General features: G+C 39.7%; 2 protein-coding genes across 4 annotated transcripts in view; one reads left to right on the top strand and one right to left on the bottom strand.

Annotated features, from left to right (window-relative positions):
- Positions 1-10,796, top strand: part of LOC143021524 (F-box/LRR-repeat protein 4-like) — a 25,642-nt gene extending 14,846 nt beyond the window's left edge. For all 3 annotated transcript variants that reach the window (XM_076179113.1, XM_076179115.1, XM_076179114.1), the window contains exons 7-12: positions 77-202; positions 1,576-1,810; positions 2,661-2,822; positions 4,211-4,373; positions 4,499-4,687; positions 8,661-10,796. In XM_076179113.1, coding sequence (XP_076035228.1) covers positions 77-202; positions 1,576-1,810; positions 2,661-2,822; positions 4,211-4,373; positions 4,499-4,687; positions 8,661-8,805 — 1,020 coding nt within the window. In that variant the 3' untranslated portion in view covers positions 8,806-10,796. The remainder of the gene's footprint in view (positions 1-76; positions 203-1,575; positions 1,811-2,660; positions 2,823-4,210; positions 4,374-4,498; positions 4,688-8,660) is intronic.
- Positions 10,793-26,074, bottom strand: LOC143021525 (p21-activated protein kinase-interacting protein 1-like). Its single transcript, XM_076179116.1, has 7 exons — positions 25,854-26,074; positions 23,315-23,483; positions 21,110-21,204; positions 18,033-18,186; positions 17,702-17,847; positions 14,095-14,289; positions 10,793-11,116 (listed from the first exon to the last, which is right to left on the bottom strand). The coding sequence occupies exons 1-7, from the start codon at positions 25,914-25,916 to the stop codon at positions 10,829-10,831; spliced, it is 1,110 nt and encodes a 369-aa protein (XP_076035231.1). The 5' UTR covers positions 25,917-26,074; the 3' UTR covers positions 10,793-10,828.

The following is a 26,074-nucleotide window of genomic DNA, read 5'->3' as shown; positions in this document are numbered from 1 at the left end:
TTTCAGTGTGGTACCTTAGCAGAGTTAGATATAAAATATAGTTTGCTAGATTCAAATTTATAAACTTTCCTTTCAGGAAGAACTAATTCTGCACATCATGCGCTTACTGGATCTTCAAAGTTTGTGTCGCTTAGCACAAGCTAGTAAACGTCTTCACAAATATGCATTGGATCCAATTCTATATATAAAATTAAATCTTAAGGTAAGTCTAACAAAGTAGTTGAGGTTAAATGTGATAATGGTTTAATGGAAGTAAGGTATTCTTTACCAGCCTCCCCTAGATATCAACTGAAAGGAGAAATCACTCCCTTGACATGAAAGAGTAGCACTAGTATGCTTATGATCAGGAACCCCAGTACCAGCACAGAACTGGCTTAGCCATAGACACCAAATGACCAAGATTAAATCATCACATGGTACACATTACTTTACATTGCCCTACACTTGCTCCACAAAATCTCTTTACTGAATGACCTATGAGTTGTTGTTGTTGTTGTTGTCGTTCCCTAGACTGTCTGTCCGAGCAGTCCCGTCTCCCCAAGGAATGCCACAGCCGAAACTGGGTTTTCCCACAAATCCTGTATAGAGTGTATGTTGTGTTGTTTGCTTGCATGATTGTGTATAATGCAGTCTTCCATTATGTGTTGTATGGTATGGGGTGAAGTGTTACATCCTGGGCAGCTGTTCACAATGCGGTCAACCAGCCTCTTCTGGTAGCTTAGAAGTGCTGGGTGGTGGCCGCACTGCAGTCTGGCCAGGTGGACTCTGTCCTTTCTTGGGAGAGAGGATTCAGAAGGGTGGATATTAGGGGGTCTGGCATGCAGCAGTGTGTTGTCTTTCAGTGTGTTAATGGAGCGGTGAGTGATATGATTATGAATATGTTTCCGGAGGCTGGTATTTGGTGGTTGTGGAGGAAGAGAAGAGAGTATCTGTGTGTGATACAGGTCTTTGGGTGTTGTTTTAATGTTTCTTATGAGTTAAACCAGTAGCTGTGGCCAATTTTCTTATTGTTGTGGATCTCCTTTAAGAAAGAACTGAAGCAGTGGATTGATAGATTGATTGAAGTAAGAAATGAATAGTGGTTTATTGAAAGTTCTCAAGTAGATTGTTGTACTTCCTAATAGCTAGACCAACACCATGAATCTAATATGTTTTCTGGCAGTGGCATGATATTATCCACAACAGTAAAAGTACTGATTAACTGTTGGTGATAATACCCACTTACCTACCTACCTTTTTCAGTTATATTCTTAGCATGTTTTCTATAAACATATATCTATATACCAAGGGCTTTTTCCCCCTTATAACAGAGGTAGCCATAAATATATATACATATTTGTATTTACTAAAAGGCCCTTCCCCCCTTATAATGGGGGTGGGGTAGATTTGACTTGATAAAGATGAAGACTGTTGGTATGTTCAGCCTGTTTGAAGGGACCATCTCTCAGTCTATATCACCCAAAACTAACTCATTGTAGTGTACTATGATGTTGAAGGAGTGAATAAATACATTTCATCCTGGTAAAGAAACCCTGGACTTTCTAATGTAAACATATTTTTTTCTCTACTTGTCAGAACTACTGGTGGATGACTGACAACAGTGCCCTTGAGTGTCTTGCTCCTCGAGCATGTCTTCTTCAGGAGCTGGACTTGTCCTGGTGTGGGCCATACAATGCTCTCGACACAGAAACCTTTATGGAGTTCATTCATCAGTCAGGAAGACAGTTGAGGGTCTTGCGGGTCAACAGCTGTCATTTTATTGACAATTACTGCCTCTACATTATTGCCAATGTATGCCCAGACCTTCAAGGTAGGATAGGAAATTTACCTGTACATTTTTATTGAACCTCTCTTTATTACCAGTTCAGATTATAGGGGCTGTTTGGACACATGCAAAGAATGAGTGAGGAAAGTTTAGCAAAAAGAGTGTGGAAAGCAGAGGTGGATAGAGTGAGCATGTGAGGAAGACCAAGAATGAGATGGATGGATGGGGTGAAAGAGACTTTGAGCAAAAGGAAACTATCAGTTGAGCAAGGAAGGGAGAAGGCAGGGGATAGATGTGAGTGGAGAATGGTTGTGTATGGACAATAATTTGATGCAGCTTGAAGAGATTTCTCCTCATCTTCTTCAATTTTCACATGAGGGGATGAAGAGGGAGGATTGCTGTGTAAATGAAGTAGCAGGCTTTGCTGTGGATGTGCTGTGCCTTGCTGCATTGTTTCTGACCTAGGCAGTAGGTCAGGGATGATCCTTCAACCACAAATAGCTAAGAGCAGAGGAGAACAAATGGATGATGGCTGGGAGTGGAATGGGTGGGGGTGTGTGCATGCCTTGGCTAGCTACCTCCCTTATGAGGGGGAAGAAGCCTTTGGTTTGTAGATAGATAGACCTAGTCATTTCATGTTTTTCCCAAGAGCAGAATCAAACTTTTGGGCATTACTGAATGAAAGGTTGAGATAGATATGACACTTTCAGCCTGGGAACTGTTTCATAGCAGATTATAAAATAATTTGTCATTTCCTAGAACAGAGTCTGTTCAGTATACCACCAGGTTGAAAATTTTTAAATTGTATTCTTGATTCATTGCTGGTACTTAAATAATGTTAAGAATTTTGTGTCACCAATGAATCATTAATGTGAACTTTTTTGTTTTTTCCAAGAACTCAGCATGGCGAACTGTAGTAAAGTGGATAACTTGGGTTTTGGTGAACTGAAGAAAGTTTGGCAGTTGTCTCGTCTTGATTTGTCCCGCACACGCATAGATTTACACACCTTACAGCTGCTCCTTCAACATGCCAGCAATCTAAGACACCTCAATCTTAGTATGTATATCTACAATGTGTTTTTACCCAATTGTGAACCCTGTGATAGGGGAGAGGAATACTGCCACTGAGTGTTCCCATTTGAGTTGTAAAAGGCAACAAAAATGGGATGGGGAAATAGGACTAAGTATCCTACTCTCTGTAGCCCCAAAGGAGACATTCCTAAAAAAAAACAAAGGCATAAAAGGGTCTGGGAGGAGTTTTCCAACTAGGACCCTAAGGTTTAGGTGTTTAATGTGTGTGGATGTAGTACAGATGAGAGTAAAAGGGAAGAGGTAGGCAGTAAGTTTGTGAGAAGAAAGATGTGTTGGTATTGAGTGAAACTGGGTTGAAAGGGACAGGTGAGTTTAAGTTTAGGATTGTAGTTGGGAGGGTGTCAGGAGTGAAGAGAGGATGAGGGAGAGAAGGGGTGGCTATACTAGTAAGTGAAGAGATAGGTAAGCGTGTGGTGGAGTGGAAGAAGGTTTCTTCAAGGTTAATGTGGATGAAGGTGAAACTGGGAAGGGAGATGAGTCTTTGTAAGGGCATATGGGCCTGGTAGTGAGACGAGTGTAGAGGAAAGGGAGGCGTTTCAGATAAATTTAAATGAGTGTATAGAGGGTTTAGGGAGAAAGTCAGTGTAGTAGGGGATTGTAATGTTAGAGTAGGAAATGAGATAGGAATATTAGAGTAGGAAATGAACAAATAGATGGAGTGGTCGGGAAGTGTGGAGTTTCAGGAAAAAATCATAGTGGAAAGTTGATGGTGAAGATGTGTCTAGAGAGTTGATGATAGCAAATAGTGTTTAGGAAGAAAGTCAAGCATAAGTACACATGGGAGAGGGTAGTGGATAGAAGGGTAGTAGATAGGGCTTTAATGGACTACATAGCGATAATCAGGCATGTAGGAAGAGTTTTGGATGTACATGTTTTCTGTATTTATTATTACTCAGAGTAAAAGAGAATAAGTAATACAGCAGTGACTTTATATTTTATAATGCGAGAATATGAGTCGAACTAAAGTGGTTAATCAAGAGATCTCTTCTGTCAATGCAATATATCCTCTTTCGTGACTTGAATACTGTAATTAAATCACTTCTTTCTCTTCAGTCTTTCAAAGATCAAAGAGAAAGGTGATATAATTACAGTGTGTGTGTGTGTGTTTGTTTACCTAATTGTTACATGCAGGAAAAGAGCTACACTCATGGATTCCTATGTATGAGTAGATATGTTTTAGATATGTGGATTACTAGTCTTTGAAACTTTAAGCAACATACATATCATTAAATTCATATATACTATAGACATGAATACTTAGTCACTACCTTTCAGGATTGTGCAGTAAGTATTAGGTTTTCATAAGCATATATAAGACATTGATAGAAATGTAAATTTAATTTTTATTTGTAGGTAACTGTATGCTTCTTGACATGGATGAAGTTGCTCTCACACTAGCAACATTTAATCGTCAATTGGTCTCTCTTGGTGCCTGGAAAACTCATGGACTTTCCAACCGTGGACTACGAGCCTTAGCTTGTGTACCTACCCTGGAAGATTTGGACTTGGGATGGGCGTAAGTATTAGCTCTGGGGTGAATTGTAGATCTGTTATATTTTACTGGGAATGATCAAATATTTGCAATTTAGTTTGTCATTCACTTAATGACGAGTGATTACAACACATTGTCTTTGTTGTCAGGTTGTCTGGTGTGGTCACAGAAGGACTTGGTGAGTTAGCCAGAGGTTGCAGAAACCTGAAGCGCTTGTACCTTACAGCTCTGAGAACCCTGACAGACCATGACCTCCTGCAACTTGCAACTCATGCAGGACAGTTGCAGCAGCTTGATATCATGGGAACACGCAATGTCAGTGCTGATGTTGTGCTGAGGTAATTTACTAGTACTTTGGAAAAATTACCATTGTTTACCCATGTATCATCTCATCCTGTCCTTATTCATCTAAATATATACACCCTTCCCTCTATTCACTGGATAGACATAATAACAGGAACTGGTTAACCAACTTCATAGCAGGAGGTAGCCAAGTCAAAGGCATGTACCTAATCCACTCCTATCCATCACCCTTTCCCCCTCTCATCTTATTTCCTTGTGGATGATGGGTCATCCCTGTATCTCAACCACTGCCCTGGGTCAGAAGCAATGTAGCAAGACACAGTACAGCCACAGCAAGGCTGATTCTCTTAATCTGCAACCCTTCCATCTCCATCCCCTCATGCAGAAAAAGAGATGGGGAGAAATCCCTTTGCGCTGCATTAAAATATCATTCACACATAAGCACCCCTTGCCCCACCTCTTCTTTACTTGCATAACAGTGTCATCTATACAGTCACTCTCCATTTATTCCTATCTCCAGCCTCCTCCCTTCTTTGCTCAACAGACATTCCCCTCTTGCTCAGTGCCTCCTTCACCCCATCCATCCATCTCATGCTTGGTCATCCCCTCCTGTTCACTCCACTTCTGTTTTCCACACCTCTTTTACAAATCTTTCATCACACATTCTAACCTAAACTGGTCAAATATCAGGAACAAAATAACTACAATGGACTCCCTTAGGGGACAATACTTCCACTTTTACTATTTAGTTTCTTCATTAGTAATCTTCTAACTCCAGAACCAGATCTAAATATCAATCTTTTCTCATATGTAGATGAACTAACTATAACTGTGCACAGTAGATACAAAGAGTGCCCAAGCCAACAGGAATGAACTAGAAAAATGGCTCAAAAATAACAGATTGGAGATCTCGTCTCAAAATTCAACAGTGACATTGTTTTCACCAGACAATGGATTAGATATATATATATAGTAAAACTAAATGGTCAAATCCTTCCATTGAAAAAGAACCTTAAAATACTAGGTGGCATATTTGATAATCATGTGACTATCGGCCTACATATAAAAGACCTGACAGCAAGAATCAACGAGAAAACAAAACTACAGGTACTCCTTGGTTAATGCTGGTTTTGATTTCTGCCATTTCATGGCTATAACACTAGTAGTGCTTATCCCTGTACATTTCCCTTTACCGGTAATTGGTGGAGGAATATGTCATCATGTGATGATAGACCAAGGAAGGAAGCTCCATTTTGGATTACTATTTATCATTACCTCTTTCATTTGTGTTACTTTTTTGGTAATGTTTTGCTCTTCATTATGGCCTCCAAGCATAAGGCAGACAGGACACCCTCCAGCTCTAAAGCCAGGTCCACACTGAGCCTTGTGCAGTGCTACATGAGGTAGTTGGCAGTATTGAGTGCAGTGCCTAGTGTCCACACTATCTGTCAGCACTGACAGTGTGACAGTGTTGCACTTAATACTGCCAACTGCCTCATGCAGCACTACACAAGGCTCAGTGTGGACCTGGCCTAAGATAACGCCAGCACAGAATAGGCCTGGCCATAAACTCAAACCACTCTAGATGCAACCATCACACAGGACACTGAGCTCCTCATCCCTCACTGCCCCACATTATCCATAGACAACAATACACTGTTTCTTGCCTAAGTTACCTATGGGTCTTTGCAGTGGTTGCTACTGGGTACCTGGGAGTCACAGGTCTCTTGCAAGAGAAACCTGAGGCAATGGATTGATTAATCTTACCTGTAAAGACCCTGACCCCCTTTTAAATGGGTAGATACATCAGAGGATACACTCAATTCATACACATCAAAACCTATTTAATGCCCCTTTTATTTCAGCAAATATAGCCTATTCAACTACCCATTGCATCCCAGAACCTTAGTGATGAAGGGTCACCTGTCCCCAGCCTGTCTTGGTCAAAACTAGTGCAGTAAGGCACAGCTCTTACACAGCAGGGCTGACATCTGAGGCTGGTTTACCTCACTACATCACTTTATGGTCACTCTGTCCCTATCCACTCAAGATGATAAATTATGAAGCAGCTGGGGTCTGCAGATCTAACCATGCTGTGGAAGCACTGTGCATAGCTGCATTGCCCTTGACTTGAGTTCTTTGGTAGGAAAGAGGGATGGCCATTTATTTACAAGTTGTTGAGATGTAGGGGGCATTATATGGGTCTCACTTTGTATATGGTGGGAGTGTACATTAACTTGGGAACCCTCTTGTAAAGGAGAAAGGGCCTTTGGTATGTAATAATACATACATATACCAAGGCTCTTTCCCCCTTATAAGGGAGGTAGCCAAAAAGGAAAGGCACAAAATCATTCCCACCCATTCCATCCCTGAATACATTCCACACCCCTCCACCCTCCCTCTTATCTTAGCACCTCCCTGCACCCTGTCCACTGCCCTGGGTCAGAAGTAGTGTTGCAAGACACAGCACATCCACAGCAAGGCCGGTTCATTAAATTGGCGAGCCCCCCTCTCCGTCCCCCATGCATAAAAGGAGAAGACGGGGAGAAATCCCTTCGGGCTGCGTCAAATTTTGCTCACACATACTACCTCACCCCCATTCCACCTCATGCATCACACATCATCCATATACAACCATTCTCCATTCACCCCTGTCTTCTGTCCTCTCCCGTCCTTCCTCAACAGACATTCCCCTCTTCCCCAAAGCCCCCTTCACCCCATCCATCCACCTCATCCTAGGACGTCCCCTCATGTTCACTCCCTCCACATCTGCCTTCCATACCTCTTTTACTAGTCTTTCTTCACTCATCCTGTCCATGTGTCCAAACCATCCTAATACTCTTTCATCAACCCTATCTCCCAACTCCCTTTCCACCCCCGTTCTCCTCCTCACCTCCTCATTTCTCACTCTATCTAGCCTAGTAACCCCCATCATACTTCTCAGACACCTCATCTCAAACACATTCAAACTCCTTCTCTCTTATGTTCCATGTTTCTGCCCCATACAGTGCTATTGGCACAATCACTCCTTCATACAGTCTCCTCTTAGCATCCATTCCCAAATGTCTATTCTTCATTACACTCTTCAATCCACCAAGGTATTTACTCGCTTCTCTCAATCTACATTCTACCTCCACCTTTTCTTGCCACATTTGCACCCAAGTATCTAAAACTATCCACTTCCTCCAGTCGCTCTCCCTTAATGCTCACTTCCAGTCTACTGCCACTTTCACCCCTTGTACATCTCATCACCTTACTTTTACCCACATTTATCTTTAGCATTCTTCTATCACATACTCTCCCAAACTCTGTCACCAACTTCCTCAATCCCTCCTCCGATCCTGCCACAAGCGCAGTGTCGTCCGCAAACAACAGCTGGCTCACCTCCCACTTTTCTCCATTTTCTTTAACCATCTCCAATCCCTGACCCACTACCCTTGCATTTACCTCTCACACCACCCCATCCATGTATAAGTTGAACAGCCAGGGCGACATAACCCATCCTTGACGAAGTCCCACCTTTACCTCGAACCACTCACTCTCCATTTCTAATCCTGATACAAGCTCTACTACTCTCATAAAAACTCTCGACAGCTCCTAGAAGCTTTCCTCCTCTGCATAACCTCCCACAGTGCCTTTCTGTCTACCCTATCGTAAGCCTTTTCCAGATAATTAATAATAATAATAATAATAATAAAACAACAATAATAATAATAATAATTAATAATAAAAAAACACACACATTCCTTCATCTGTTCAAAATCTCCCTCCATTCACTCCTTTCCTTTGCACTTGCTTTCCTGGCTCAATAGACATTCCAAAGCCCATTTCAACCCATCTGTTCATCTCCTAAGCACATAAAAGGACAAAAAAGTGCAGTCAAGTTATCGAGTAGAGGATTAAAATCTTGATAAATTGACTATCTGTAAGTTGGTATATGTTTAATTTTATAGTGCTTATGCTGCATGAAAATATCTTCTGATAATCTTTTCCCATTATTATCCCTAGAGTTCTTCAAAATTGCACCAAGCTTGAATTGCTGGATGTGAGTTTCTGTGAGCAACTCCACTCAACATTTGTCCAGCAGTGTGCCCTGCAGTATCCTAATGTGTGTCTCAAGGGAGGAATGCGACACAGTGTTCACCTTATTTGAAGAATATGGGCATGGGAAATAAGGCTGTGATAGAGAGAAGAAAATGTTCCTGTGTAGCATCATTGATTTCAAAGCAAACACCCAGGGTAACACTGTCAGCAGTGGCAAAGATAGATTTTTTTTTAAATGTCTGACAGTTTTATTTAGTTGAGGGACTGGTAGATCCTAGTGAAGTAGATCTTAATTATAAAACTTTCTTCAGTTCAGAGTACATTGGTCCCTTGACTGAATAGAATATGGTGTCACACAAAACAAAGGATGTCACTTGTTGAAGGAGTCTGCTAAAACTGGTAAAAAATAAAAATAATGATGCATGGTGTTTAATTAGGTTGAAAAGTTGTTGAGTAATGCTGAAATCAAAGGACTTATTATCCCTACCAGTAGCATTCCTAGTTCTCAAGTCAAACTTTTTGTAGCAATAGGTACATTCTGTGCAAAAAGATTTGTCAGTGGCAATCCTAACCCCTTGCTGTGCTTAACACTAATTGGACAAAATAATAAGACACCTTGACTTCCAAACTTACAAAGAATGTATGGAAATCTAGGTTTGATCTTGAACTGTCTAATGTCATCCAGGCTTTCTGAGCACATAAGGCAAAAGTAACTTCATCAGCATCAGTGAAGTACCCATCAGAGATACACTCTTCACTTCAGTATGTCCAACACTTCTGATTCTATCTCTTTGAAATTATATTATCCCCAGACAGAATCATTGGTTATTAGGAATAAACTACAAATTATGGTTTTCAAGTATAAACATTTTTCTTTTGGAATGAAACCAGTGTCGTAGTTCCAAGAGGTAGGAAAAAAGCTATCTTTTTAAGCCTCATTTTTGTGATGTTAAACCATATCTTTACTATTGAACTACTGAATTCTTAAGGAATGACTAAATTTCTAGTAACTGAATAAATATGCTTGGCAGTTTAGGAAAAATGTAAAGATTGACATCCTCTAGGATTTGAGGTAGATTTTAATTCATGAATAATTATACATTTCTCTCTGAAATAACATCACCTAGTAGTATTCAGACTGGATTATGTAGTGATATCCAAAGAAAGGATAGGAAGAGTTCTGGATGTCCATGTTCTTAGGGGAGAGAGTAGGGGAATGTCAGATCTCTTCGATATGATGACACTTCAAATAGAACATCATATAAAAATGACAGGAATACAATTCTATGCCAAAACCCTAAACAACACATAACCATAACTCAACATCTCACAAGCACTCCCAACAGAATGAAAAAATGACACCAGCAGCATACTGCTCAAACATCTTCCACAACCTACCACCCAAACATATTTACACCCAGATAACTAATCAAACCCTTCAAGAAAAATCAAATTCAGTACTTCAATAACCTCTAGATAGAAATCCCAGAGGAAGCCCTTCTATATCAGACAAGAATCACATTGTCATGACTGCATTCAAGACACAATCCATCATTAAGACAATACCAACACAGAATAGGCCTGGCCAGATTCAAACTACCCCAGATGCAGTCACCATACATAAGATACAAAACACCTTGTATGACAATGCCCTATACCAACAACACCCAGATTACAATACAATATCTCTCCTGTAAGTGATCTAAGGTCCCATCTGGAGGCTGTAGATCTTCTATAAGAGACCAGGGGCAACAGATTTATTGATCACATGATCATATATTTGTTTTTGTTTTTTCAATATTTCAGTCAATACCTGCTCTATGGATAGGTATTATAGTTTTTGTTAGTGTGTGGATTTAGAATTGTATACTTTTGTTGCCATTGCATGGTTAGTCATTTATTGGCAAGCACAGAAAAGGGTAGGATTTTCACTGATATCTCTAATTGAAATAAGTAGGTATTCCTGCATATTTTTTACCTGTTTTCCATGATTTTGTAAATGACATTAGAATATAAGTAAATGTTACTATTATATCTTGTTTTTATATGTGTAAGCAAAACTGTGATGTTAAGATTAAGGCTAATAAATAATAAAAGAAATCAATGAGTTTTATTGCCAAGTTATAATAATGTTAAGGACTTTTCTTGATTTTCTTGTTTGGATGGCTTTGATCATCATCGTCATCCTCCTCCTCATCGCTGTCTTCCTCATCATCATCACTGTCATCCTCATCATCACTTTCATCACTATCATCTTCATCATCAGTTTTTTCTTTCTGTTCTTTTGATGATGCAGAACCTTCATCTAAAGGAATTGTCATAGATTTTTCAATGCCGTCACTGTAAAGGGCCATACAAATGTTTCTGCATGTTGTATTGGTCTCGCCAAGAAGTTTAGGCGGAGTAGAAAGCAGTGACATCTGAAATTAAAATTATCTGTTATTACACAAAAAATTAATTACTGTTAAGTTCATTTACATCCCTCAATCCTACCCATCCATCCCATTATATAATGTCAGCATACACAAATGATTGCAACTAAAAACCTATACTCTTGGATTTTTTCTGACAGACTTGTATTCCCATCTCTGCAGGATATGTTACATTCCTCAGCTAATGGGCAAGAGGGTGGACAAATATGAGCAAGTTGCCAATTTGATACAAATTTTGCCCCGAGATAGAGTCATGCCCAGAGCCTTATAGGAATGTGGTAGATCAATGGGTCTAAAGGTGCCCAGTCAAATTTGATTCTCTGGATGACTTTTCAATTTCCATCTCTGCAGGCTGCAGTTTGGGCCTAAGTGGTCCCCAGGTGAAACCTGCAGAATACCTCATAATCTTCAGTTAGTGGGCAAAAGGGTGGCCAAATTGAAGCAAGTTGCCAAAATGACACCAAAAATTCTCAAGGGAACCCATGGATTTTGGTCAAAATTTTGAGGTATGCCAATTTCATACAAATTTTGCCCTGAGAGACAGAGTCATGCCCAGAGCCTTACAGGAGCGTGGTAAGTCAGTGGACCTAAAGGTGTGCATGTGGGGCCCAGTCAAAGTTGATTCTCTGGATGACTTTTCCATTTCCATCTCTGCAGGCTGCAGTTTGGGCCTAAGTGGCCCCCAGGTGAAACCTGCAGAATACCTCACAGTCCTCAGCTAGTGAGCAGGAGGGTGGCCAAATTGGAGCAAGTTGCCAAAATAACACCAAAAATTCTCAAGGGGAACCCATGGATTTTGGTCAAAATTTTGAGGTATGCCAATTTGATACAAATTTTGCCCAGAGAGAGAGAGTCATGTCCAGAGCCTTACAGGAAGGTGGTTGGTCACTGGGCCTAAAGGTGCACATGTGGGGCCCTGTCAAATTTGATTCTCTGGATGACTTTTCCATTTCCATCTCTGCAGGCTGCAGTTTGGGCCTAAGTGGCCCCCAGGTGAAACCTGCAGAATACCTCACAATCCTCAGTTAGTGGGCAAAAGGGTGGCCAAATTGAAGCAAGTTGCCAAAATGACACCAAAAATCCCATGGATTTTGGTCAAAATTTTGAGGTCTACCAATTTAATACAAATTTTGCCCAGACAGAGAGAGTCATGCCCAGAGCCTTACAGGAAGGTGGTAGGTCACTGGGCCTAAAGGTGTGCATGTGGGGCCCTGTCAAATTTGATTCTCTGGATGACTTTTTCCATTTCCATCTCTGCAGGCTGCAGTTTGGGCCTAAGTGGCCCCCAGGTGAAACCTGCAGAATACCTCACAATCCTCAGTTAGTGGGCAAAAGGGTGGCCAAATTGAAGCAACTAAGTGGCCCCCAGGTGAAACCTGCAGAATACCTCACAATCCTCAGTTAGTGGGCAAAAGGGTGGCCAAATTGAAGCAAGTTGCCAAAATGACACCAAAAATTCTCAAGGGAACCCATGGATTTTGGTCAAAATTTTGAGGTCTGCAAATTTGATACAAATTTTGCCCAGAGAGAGAGTCACGCCCAGAGCCTTACAGGAAGGTGGTAGGTCACTGGGCCTAAAGGTGCGCATGTGGGGCCCTGTCAAATTTGATTCTCTGGATGACTTTACCATTTCCATCTCTGCAGGCTACAGTTTTGGCCTAAGTGGTCCCCAGATGAAACCTGCAAGATACCTCAGCAGTCCTCAGCTAGTGGGCAAGAGGGTGGCTAAATTGGAGCAAGTTGCCAAAATGACACCAAAAATTCCCATGGGATTTTGATGAAAATTTTGAGGTCTGTCAACTTAACACATATTTTGCCCAGAAAGAGAGAGACATGCCCAGGTCCTTAGAGGAAGGTAGTAGGTCACTGAAATGTGTCAAATTATCATCCACACAACCATTCTCCATTCACACCTATCTCCTACCTCTCCCTTCCCTGCTCAATAGACATTCCTCTCTTGGTCAAAGACCCTTTCATCCCATTCATGCACTTCATCCTTGTTTGTCCCCTCAAGTTCATTCTATTCACCTCTACTTTCCACACTTTTTTTGCTAATAACAATATGATGTTACAATAATATATATATATATATATACATACATACTTATACCAAGGCTTTTTCCCCTTACAAGGGAGGTAGCCAAAAAGGAAAAAGCATAAAATCATTCCCACCCATTCCATCCCTGAATACACTCCACACCATATATACACACATACATTGCTTCTGACCCAGGCCAGTGGGCGAGATGCAGGGATGACCCGTCATCCTGGAGGAGCCAAGATAGGAGGGAGGGGGGTGAATGGGAGTGGAGTATGTGGAGATGGAATGGGTGGGAGTCGATTTTATGCCTTTGTTTTTTGGCTATCTCCACTGTAAGGGGGAGAAAGCATTTAGGATATGTATGTGTATATATATATATATATATACATATATATACATATATATATATATACATATATATATATATATATATTTGACGCAGCCCGAAGGGATTTCTCCAAGTCTTCTACTTTTATGCAATGGGGGGACGGAGAGGGGGGGGGGGTCACCGATTTAATGAAGCGGCCTTGCTGTGGATGTGCTGTGTCTTGCGACACTGTTTCTGACCCAGGGCAATGGACAAGGTGCAGGGATGACCTGTCATCCAGGAGGTGCTAAGATAAGAGGGAGGATGGAGGGGTGTGGAGTGTATTCAGGGATGGAATGGGTGGGAATGATTTTATGCCTTTTCCTTTTTGGCTACCTCCCTTGTAAGGGGGAAAAAGCCTTGGTATATGTATGTATGTATGTATATGTAATATAATATATATATATATATATATATATATATATATATATATATATATATATATACACACACACACATATATTCAGGGTTAATTCATGAGGATACTATGATTCTGGATGCTGAATATGAGAACTTTTACTATACTTTTTCTTTCTGATGGCATTTGAGGTAAATTACCTGTAATGACCACATTTTCACTTGGCCATCTGATGAAGCTGAGAGAATGTGAAGTTCCTCTTTGCTTGCTGTTGGGATGGAGAGCAAAGCCTTAACACGGCTGGTGTGTGCTTCCCACTGCTGTATCTCCTTTTGTTGGCCCATATCGTAGAGACATATATTATGACCTTCCCCTCCTACTACTATCACAGCTTCCTGAGGGATAAAGGCATAAATATTTAGAATACAAAAGACAAATTATATTGTTGGTGGGGGAAGAATGTGTACAGATGGGTTCAAATTTATTTAATGTTCTAATGCTATGATTTACATGGTCTTCTTCAGAGAGCTGAAGAAGACCATGCAGGTCATACTGTTAAAGCAGTAATTGTGGCACATTGTTACCTTTGATAATTAAAATTTTTAAGAGGCTGAAACACCCTGTGAGAATGAAGCCTTTATTAGTAATAAGTTTTGCTCATTTAAGCTTTCTCAAATAGACACAGATTACAAACTCTAGTACAGGTGAGTCTCCAAGTTTGCTAGAACATGGTCAAAATATTGCCTTGCAAAGTTGGAATTTGCAAAGCACAAATCACTGAAAAGCATGTATTAGAGGGTGTGGTCAACATATTATCAGGTAATTTGTGAGCAGTGTGGTTTTAGGAAAAGTAGAGGATGCATAGATCCAATTCTTGTGGTAAGGCAGATTTGTGAGAAGGCCTTGGCAACAGGTAAGGATGTCTTTGGACCTTTATGGATTTGGAGAAGGCTTATGACATGGTAGACAGGAAGGCACTGTGGAAGGTAATGCAGATATATGGTATTTGGGGAAAGCTGTGTTAGGGTTGAAAATGGAGAGAATGAGTGGTCTGAGGTAAAGGCGGGGCTGTGTCAAGGCTTTGTCATGTCCCCACAGTTGTTCAATGTGTACATGGACAGAGTGGCATGGGAGGTAAATGTGAGGGTAATGGCAGGGGACTGGAAATTATTAAAGATAATGGAATGGAGAGAAGTGGAATGTGAGCCACTTGTTGTTTGTGGATAACACTGCTTGTGGCAGGGTCAGAAATTAAGGCAGTTAGTGACAGCCTGGGAAGGTATGTGATAGGAGAAAGTTGAAAGTAAATGTGGGTAAAAGTAAGGTGATGAGTTGTACAAAGGGAGTGGATGACAGCATGCTGGAATTAAGTCTTAAAGGAGAGAGGCTGGAAGTAGATAGTTTTAGGTATTTAGGGTTGCATGTGGCAGGAAATGGAGGAGTTAAGGTAGAGGAAAATTGTTGATTGAGAGAAGCACGTAATTGTCTTGGGGATTAAAAGTGTCAAGAGAAACAGGCATCTGGAAATGGATGCAGAGATTATATGAAGGAGTGACTGTGCTGACAACACTGTATGGGGTGGAGACTTACAGTTTGAGAGAGGTTGAATGAAGAAGTTTAAATCTGTTTAAGATGAAGTGTCTTAGAGGTATGATAGAGGTTACAAGTTTGGATAGTGACAAAATGAGGAGGTAAGAGAGCAGGGGTGGAACTGAAGATGGCAGATAGGGCAGATGAAAGAGTACTGAGACGGTTTGGACACATGGAGAGAATTAGTGAAGAAAGATTAACAAAAGAAGTGTGGAAGGTATATGTGGATGGAGTGAACTTGAAGGGACAACCAAGGATGAGATGGATAGATGGGGTAAAAGGGGCTTTGAGCAAGAGGGTAATGACTGTTGAACAAGGGTGTCTGGAGAATGACTGTGTATAGATGATACTTTGAAGGAGTCTAAAGGGATTTCTCCATGTCTTCTCTATTTTCCACATGAAGGGATGGAGAGGAGGGGATGCTAATTATGTGAAGTGACCTTTCTGAGGATGTACTGGGTCATGCTGCATTCCTTCTGAACCAAGCAGTGGACAGGAGACATGGATGACCCTTCATCAATGTGGAACCAAGATGAGAGGGAAACAAGAGTGGTGGATGGAAGTGGAATGGGTGGGAATGGATGCATGCCTTTGATTTGGCTACCTCCCTTATAAAGGGGTCCTTGATATATAATTAGAATAAAGGTAGCAATCAATCAATTGTTACCTTGAGTTTCACCAAATAGAAAACCCACAACCCCATAGTGACTGACAATTATCCTCCGAACCTTCCACAAATCTCTCTGGGAAGAAACTTTGGACTGCTGTCTGTGTTGTAACAGTGTGGGGCTTCTACATCCCTGGCTCAAAGTGGCGGGAACAGGAGAGCAGTCACCGACTGTTAGCTCATCATGTGTGAAAAAATGTGATAAATATGGATGAAGTTAACCCTTATCATACAAGGGCACAGACATCGGCGTCCTGAGGCGCAAATGGGTATACAAGGACACTGATGTCATTGTCCTGATTATATTTAGTTTGTGGTTGTAGCTGAGTGATCCAGTATTCTGTGTTGGGTCTCCCTGGAGATTTGGTAGAGTGTTCTTGAGGATCTATTGCTCCACCCCCCATTCCCGTTCCCACTAATCACATAAATCAGTTAGATCATGCTCCACCCTCATTTTGTGTTGGGTTATCATACATCGGGCAGCCAGAGATAACAGATGGTGGTCGTGTGTGTATTTTTTTTTTTTTTCATGTAAAGAGGGAAAGGAAAAGAAATAATTGATCATATGGACAGGCTTGATTATGCCCCACCCTCATTTTGGGAACTAATTTTCTTTTTCTATGTGAGAGAGAGAGAGAGAGAGAGAGAGAGAGAGAGAGAGAGAGAGAGAGAGAGAGAGAGAGAGAGAGAGAGAGGAGAGAGAGAGAGAGAGAGTGTTGACCATGAACAGGTTTGATCGTGTTTGCTGTGGTTTGTCACTGGTAAAAAAGAATGACCAAAAAGGAAAATATTACAGATGTTATCTATGATAGAACAAAAGCAGCCATCAGAGCTCAGTGAAGTATTGTGCTTTACTCCTGCACTGTGATAAAAGAGTGTGCACACATGCACACACGTGTGTGTGTATGATTCATCATTTTCTTGGATCATGTGTTGGACTTATGATCAACAGCTATTTCCCTCCCAGAAGAGAGCTCAGAGCTCATATATGACCAATCTATGGGTAATGCTGTGACCTTACACACACACACACCCAATTCCCTGCCCACGAGAGTTGGAGTATCGACTCACAGCACAGCAATACTGAAATTATTTCAGCCCTGAGGATTTGAACCCGAATTGTCGTAGTGGTAGCCGGGAACTCTCACCACTGCAACATCAAGTGTGTGCTTGTGTGTGTGTCTCTCTCCCCCTTTCTGAAAGAGATAAAAAGTTGAATTTGATGCAATCTGAGCAGTAGCTACCATAGCTCGGCTGGTAGAGTGTGCACTATCTGGGTAAACTCTAGGCCTAGCCCAGGGTCTGGGTGACCTACATCAAACCCGAGGGGGGTAAGTGAGTGGGGTGGTCCAGACTAATATCGGAAACACACAACAGCAATTGGACATAGTTGGTTTTATTCTAAGCTACATCTGTAATATTTCTTTTTACTCTTTTGTTCTCACCTGAAATGTTCATGAATTATCATGTACATGCATTTGTCCTTACACTCACCTTGTTTTATAATAACAATAATAATAATAAAAATAGAGTAGATGAGGGATACTTACTGTGATGAAAATCAGAGAATGTATCCTTTCCTTGAAATCGGCAGTATGTATCAACTTGGCCGAGGTAACACTATAAAGATCAATCCGACTGTCAAAAACAAGAAGGTATTTTGTTCCCCCAGGAGACCAATGAACATCATCTGCCACTAAAGAATGAAAAAAAAATTAGTCATACTTAATGATCGCAACATTACACAAGTGACAACAATATAACAAAAATACTAATTTACACATTAGAAACTGTGGACTAAAATATTAAAAAAATCTATCAAAGTAAGAACTTGTTCTTCTTTAGGTGACCAAACTACCAAGCTAATTTTAACAGACCAACCTGTTTTGGTATTTGAAATATAAGCTCTGCGACCCTTGATCAGGTTCCAAGTTTTAAGCTTTCTATCTTTCCCTACAGTAAGAGCCATTTTTCCAGTAGGGTGGACTGAGACACTAACAGCTCCACCATTGTGTGCTGGTAAAAGTTTTTCACACTGGAATGAAAAAAATACAAGGGGACATGAAAAGAACTCAACAAGGACAGCTATAGAAAAGATCTGAAAAAAGAACAGTTTTTCACACAAAGTGGGATATCTGGAACAAACTGGACAAAAGCTGCAAAAACTTTACATGAATTTATGAGTAAACTAGACACTGCGAGATACAAAGACGGGACACCATGAGCATAGCTCCCCTTCCCACAAGATACAACTAGGTAAATACATACATACACACACATATATATATTGCTTCAGGCCCATATATATATATGCTTCTGACCCATATATATATGCCTCTGACATATATATATATATATATATATATATATGCGAATAAATCACAAAAACACATGATTCACAAAATGTGTAATAAAACCACTTGGAAAATAAAATGAAAGGTGACCGAACGTTTTCGTCTATTTAAGACATTTTCACCTTTGAAAATGTCTTAGACGAAAACATTCGGTCACCTTTCATTTGATTTTACGAGTGGTTTTATTACACACACACACATATATATATATATACAGTCGAACCTCGAAAGCCCAGACCCTCGTATGACCGGTCGAAATGAACAAAGGGAGGACTTTTCAAGCAAAGTTCTCTATTTGTCCGGTAGATGGCAGCGACGGCCGTACACGTGTACTCAAACCCGGCCCCGTCAAGCCGTCACCAGGGCTGTCGTTTTGTAGAATTTTGTACCAAAACGTAGTAAAATAGTGGCATGTGGCAACTGCACAAGGACGTGAATTTTTTTCTACATATCAGCGGGCTGTTCAAAACATTCAAAAACTCAAACTTTTGTTTAAAAATCATAGAACTAGTTATCAAATAATAAATGGTACATAAAATATTACTTTTATTGGTAATTGTGTTACTTATAAAATATTATACCCCAAAAGATACGTTTTCACGATGTAGAAAATAATTCTACGCTAAAGTTTCAGCTTTCTTTTAGCGATAATAATATATAAAAAATAATTTTTATATCTTACTGAATATGTTAGGGCATGGGGGCCTTATATACATTCAAGAATAAAAAAAACTAGAGCCAACATTTTTTCAAAGTTTGATGAGTATATCTTGCTATGAGTCTGCACACGCCCGAGAAAAATGTATGCCCCGGTATGGCAACACTCCCATTCTACACGGCAGTGTAGAAAATGCGGCAACCCTGGCCGCCACCACTGTCCCGCGTGCATACCTTCCGATATTTACAGTGTATGTAATAAAAAATACAGTACAGTACACTGTATGTACAGTACATTTAGATGCCTGTACAGACGCTCCTCAACTTACGTTTTAGTTACGTTCTGAACGGCCGAACGTAAGTTGAAAATGAACATAAGTTGTTACTGTACCATACATCCGTAAATTCTATTACCGTATCTTATAAAACACCCCTAAATAATTAATTATACACATAACATTGTAAAATAATAACATTCATTTCAAATAAATTAAATTCAAGCAACATAAATTGAGATGGTGGAGGAGGAGGGGGAGGAGGAGGCAAGGCATGCTCAGTTTGTCGTTTGTACAATGTAAACAATGGACGCAGCGCCATGCGCAAGTATCGTTTGAACTACGGAGAGTGCGCTAAACTAAAAAATTCACTCAATTTTTTTTTTTTTTTTTACAAATTTTTTTACAGTCAGTTCAAACGTAAAATCGAAAAAACATAAAACGAATGAATGTAAGTAGAGGAGTGTCTGTATTACAGTTATTATTACAGAATTATTAGTATTATAGTATTATTGTTACAGTGTTAGAGTATTATTCTTATGTGTTTCTATGCCATATACATTACCTATACGTATACCGCTACGAAAATCTACGGGTGTTAGGGAGACATTTTCGATGACTGGACTTTTGGCATGACCGGACCGCCCTTCCCCCCAATTAGTCCGGGCTTTCGAGGTTCGACTGTATATATATATATATATTGCTTCTGATTCTGATTCCACAATTTTCCTATGAAAACTACAATGGGATAGGAAAAATGTAGAATCTTCCTTAATCAGACAGTTTCCTGACTTCAATACCTCAAGAGGTCAGTGGCCCCCAGATTGCATTACGAATATAGCAGTCAATAAATTAATGTCGAGAGTGGTCGGACAAAATACCACAAACTGTCCATCCTTGACCCAACCACATGAAGTGCATGGACCTGGGCCCCCCCCCCCACACACACACACTTTTCCCCGTCCCCTTTTCTGTACTCCTCACTACCTCATTTATACCTGTACTCTATCTTCTTGTAACCATTCTGCTGAAGAGGACTACAGATAGTAGTCAAAATATACAGATCTCCTGTACTTCTGATATTATTTCTCCGATAGTGGGTTTAAAGTGTACATTTACAAATGTGTTATAACATTAGTTTCCCAGTGGTGTATATGAATATGTTTGGCTTTTTATTTTGTTGGAAAAGGGTACGCTGTTGTATATAGAGTTATGAGTCCATATTTGTGTTCTGTCTTATCTTTTCTTAATGTTGTGTAATAAGTGAATGTGGGTAGCGTAATTTGTGGTGTTAGTTTTGTTTTTTGGATTTGTCTGTCAAAAATGGGTTCGTGTAAGAAGTAAAGCAGCTCTATGTGTTTGCTAATGGTTCCATTTATGTTTAATGGCAGTCTATTTAGGGTGTGTTTTTGGGTGCATGTATTGTCATGTGTCAGTGACAGCACCAGTCCTTTATGTACTACTCTGCATTGGAAAGTGTTATGCATGTCAGGTAGAATTATTACAAGTGTCTAATGTAAACATTTTGAAGAATTAAGTCTTGTCAGTTACAGCACCAGTCCTTTATGTACTACTCTGCATTGGAAAGTGTTATGCATGTCAGGTAGAATTATTACAAGTGTCTAATGTAAACATTTTGAAGAATTAAGTCTAATTCATTATGGATACTTACTTCCCATTTACCCTTTTTAAAAATACAAAGCTTCCCATCATCAGCTGTTGAGAAGACATGTGAAGAGGCATGTACTTTTAGGGAAGTCACAGTTCCTGTAAAGACAGTTATGATTTTTATCTTAATTTCTATCCTCTCTTTATACATATAAAAATATGATTAAATTGATCATAATAACAAATATGCTTCTGCCCAAGAAGTGAAACCATTCTCTATAAAGAGAAACTTGATTTCCGCTAACATTAACAGATATGATAGTTATGAGCATAATGGGAGCCGACATATGTGGAATGATGGAGAAGTTGGACAATCATACATAAAGTGCATCTGACACACACACACCAAAAGGCTTTTTCTGCCTTATATGGGGGGTGGTCATGTGAAAGTATCCATCCACCATACAAACATTCAAAACCCTATTAATTTTCCCATCTATCTCACCTTTTCATGTATGAAGGATCATCCCTGTCCCACACCACACAGCTCAGGTCAGAGGTAATGCTGTAAGACACAGCATTTTCATAGTAGGGCCTGACAGCCAGTACTGGTGTATACCAACAACTTTGTTTCATGGATATGTATATGATTACCATAGGATGGGGTAATTGGGCCATCACTGGGGTAAATGGGTCATATAAAAGTTATTTATGTATTAAAAATTATGTTACAACTATCAAATTAAATTCTGGTAAAATGGAGGTAGATATTTATTCAGAGTAAAAGTGAAATATTTTAAAACCAATTGAAATTAGAAAAAAAAAAAAAAAAACACTTTTATATGGCATATTTACCCCCCAAGTAATGGTCTGATTACCCCATCCTATGGTATCTCATTGTCACGTCCTTAACGTGAATAGAATCCTGTGGTTGTGTTGTGTCCTGCCCTTGTGTGAATAAAGTCTCCTGTTTGTATTTCTTTTAGGCATGCCTTGCATGAATATGATGTATAGTGTATACTATAATGTGTATTTCTTAAAATGTTAAACACTGCACAATACCAGTCTGTTGGGGGTGTACTTATACGTACTATAAGATGATGCAAAGCTCAGAAATGTTAAATAATTTAGTGAGGAAGTGTGTTCTGCTTTCCCATTGGTTGGAGGTGTTTAAACTACCTGCTTTGGATACATTTTGGCATCCCAGGAAATGTAAGCATCTATTCCTGGGCTGTAAAAAGCAAAGCAGAGAGCAACCCAAGAAAGTCAATAGACAAAGTCAATTGAGAAAAGAAGCAGAGACCCAGAATGCAAAAAGAACAGAGAAGACAAGAAAAGGAGGAGACACCCAGGGCCCATCTGAATCTGTGTAGAAATTATTCTACATTCATCAATTACGACAACTCTACTAAACAAGTCCTTTGGACCACAACATCTCCACACAAAGTGCAAAGCCTTCGTGTTTTTCCAAATGGTTTCAGACATCTCCAGACTGCTGCTAGACTAAGTGTGACTCAACACTCTCTCTCTCTCTCTCTCCCCCTGTTATTTATCAACTACAAAACATCAACCAATATCTTATGTATTACTAACTACCAGAAGATTCCCTTGCCAGAAGTTATCATGCATCAGCCTATCCTCAAACAACTTACTTGTTCCTGAGAGTACCCAAGAATCTGCCCACATGACTTTCCACTGGTGTGACTTCTAGCAACCAGAATCAAGACTTGTCTACACCATAATCAATACCCTTTTTCCTCATTTTTCTCATTACCAAGGCCACATGTACTCACAAACACCTCTCGACCTATTCTCATTTCTACCACAACATACATGGGATATGGTAGCAGCATTCTTATCCCCCATCACAGAAGCTGAGAAAATGAAGAGGTGGAGATTAAGGAATATAACATGGCAGAAGAAAGAACCCTCCTCCTCTTTCTCTGCTCACCATCAGCACATCGCTTCCTCCCTCACTTTTCTTCCTTCTTTACTAATATCCACTCTCAATTTGTCTTCTGCCAGATAACAATCCACTGCCCTCTCCCTTGAACGCTTGTGTACAAAATTCCAATCATCTTTTTGGGCACCATTACATAGTCAATTAACACACTCGACTATTAAATCCAGTAAAAAGTAATGTATCCTGTGAATTACAAATAATTTGTGCAAGTAATAACTGAATAAAATGTCTAGAATATACAAGGAATTAATCAAATAGCTATTCCAAGCACTTGCTGTGACATGTGAACTATGAAAAAGGCGGTACCTTCATGTTCCATAATCATTCCGACTTCCCTCCTTTTCTTCAAATCAAAGACTCGAATGACTTCATCTGTGCCACCAGATAAGAGGTACTTTCCAATGACTGCAATACATTTTACACTTCCAGTGTGGGCATGATTTGTGAAGCTCTTCTGAAATTCCACTGCACCATCCTGCAAATTCAGAAACATTGTGATTACTTTATTTCTGTAATATTACTTTCTGGATACCTATTACAGTGCAAATGATGAAATACATATATATTTATATCTATATATTTACCTTATCAAATCTAACCTAGGATCAATCCAGTTGACAAACCTTGGACAATGCAGCTTTTCATATTGAATGACTGACATAATCTTATGTTGCTCAGTGCTATTCAATAATAAAAACAAGATAAACTAAAGAAAAAAATTAAAGTATAACATAAAACAAATATATATAAATCAGTCAATTGCTGCACTGAGTTTCTATCAACATCAACTGTATTTCTTACACTTTTTCACACATGAAGAGGTGACAACTGGTGATTTTTCCCTTCCCATACCACAGCTGGTGACATAGACAAAGGGCACAGTAACACTAATACATTGACAACGTTCTGAATTTTTTTCCAGCAATCTGTGGGTGGGCCCGAGGACTTTGCCAATCACCGTGGGGCTGCGGGTTTTCCACTTTGTAAAACTTGTGGCATAAATTAAATATCTCTAGGCTGTCTAAAGCTACACATGCAAAGGACTGGCATCGCCTTTGTAATCCTTTGTAATCACAATTCTGTGAGGATAATTATTTGTTGACTGGCCATAAGGCTTGGCATCAGACAAAAACCCACATACGCTGACAACTGACGTTAAGGATTGGCACAAGGACAAACATCAAGACAGTAGTTGTCTGCATGTGTAGATGCATTTCACACCAGTCGTCTGCATTTAACCACCACTTTCATTGGGTAGAAGATCTGGAAGGTATATAACTAAACTTGGATGTTTGTAGAAAGGCAGTGTTGTGACAATATCTCAAAACATGAAATATATGTTCCCTAATTTTATTCGAGACTTTAGAGAAATGTACATAAGCTTCCCATGCTTGCACAAAGTGCACAATACTGAGTATTCAACCAAACACAAAAGGCAAGCTGCTAGCCTAATGAACACCTTGTCAAATTGTGCAAAACATAGTTTTTACTTTGGATATGGTGTGCAAATGATGATCAGCAGATATCAACATGGTGTCTTCATTTATACTCTCCCTTCCTACACACAAATGATTAGCTTCACATGGCCTCAAGGAACTGGCACGAGCCATCCCTAAATCCCTACAATTAATGTCAATAATGCCAATCCTTTCCCAGCCTCACATGGAGTTATAATCCTTTCGGTATACTTTCGGTAATTTTGTCTGTTAACCCATTCAACTCCGATGACAAGATTCTTGTCATTTGGTCAAATAAAACAAAAAATCATAAAACACCAAAATGTTTGATCAAACACCAGAAAAATATGACGTCAGTCCCAGAAAAATATTACGTCAGTCCTCGCTTCGAGCGAGGACTTACGTCATATTTTTCTGGTGTTTGATCAAACATTTTGGTGTTTTATGATTATTTTGTTTTATTTGACCAAATGACAAGAATCTTGTCATCGGAGTTTAATGGGTTAATGACACGGCTGAAGTCAGCTTCCACACATTCCAATTGGTCCTATTATAGCCAGACATAATGCCATGAAACTTAATAATTCCATCAAACAACTGGAATCAAGAGTCCACAGACAGTGAAGATTTTGAGAGGATTGTCATCAGCAGATATCAACATGGTGTCTTCATTTATACTCTCCCTTCCTACACACAAATGATTAGCTTCACATGGCCTCAAGGAACTGGCATGAGCCATCCCTAAATCCCTACGATTAATGTCAATAATGCCAATCCTTTCCCAGCCTCACATGGAGTTATAATACTTTCGGTAAATTTTGTCTGTTAATGACACGGCTGAAGTCGGCTTCCACACGTTCCAATTGGTCCTACTATAACCAGACATAATGCCATGAAACTTAATAATTCCATCAAACAACTGGAATCATGAGTCCACAAACAGTGAAGATTTTGAGAGGATTGGCATCTTGATGCCAATCCTCACAAAATAAAGATACCAGTCCAATCCAATGCTCTGTATTAGGCACCCTAATAATGGTAAATGGGGTTATCATGCAAGCTTGCAACAGCCAACACCCACTTGTAGGTACAGGTGAAACAATCAACTACCCATACTCATGAAGTTAAATAAAAAATTAATTAACATTTAATAGACATTAAAATTACAGTCCTCTACACACAGACTAACTTATTCATAATCATCATCATGGAATAGTTTGGATGAAGAAATAGTAATATCAAATACTAGAGGACGATTTGAGGTCAGAACTGTCCACTGGGAGCGCTGTTACGGGATCCTACGAGCGCTTATACACACTACTAGGTATATGCCAACCTATGACATGATTGACATTATTTCAGAATCACAAACTTTTAAATTAACTTACTTTCTTTTCAACAATCCGATAGCCAACAATATATTCTTCATTAGTTCCCAATATCAATTCCATCGTGTACGTTAACTAATATAACCCAAATGACACTAGAAACTTTTTTCTTAGGCAGGCAATTCACACTTTTTTTGCAGGAATACTTATTAACGAGAATCAGCGGGTCTTTTCAGCCGTTTGTCTACGCAGCACATGGTGTATTGTTTGTAAACAAACGT

This window comes from Oratosquilla oratoria, chromosome 42, assembly GCF_046742065.1.
Source record: "Oratosquilla oratoria isolate Oo_2021 chromosome 42, ASM4674206v1, whole genome shotgun sequence".
Lineage (NCBI taxonomy): Eukaryota > Metazoa > Arthropoda > Malacostraca > Stomatopoda > Squillidae > Oratosquilla > Oratosquilla oratoria.
This window is presented reverse-complemented; position numbering and strand designations above follow the sequence as displayed.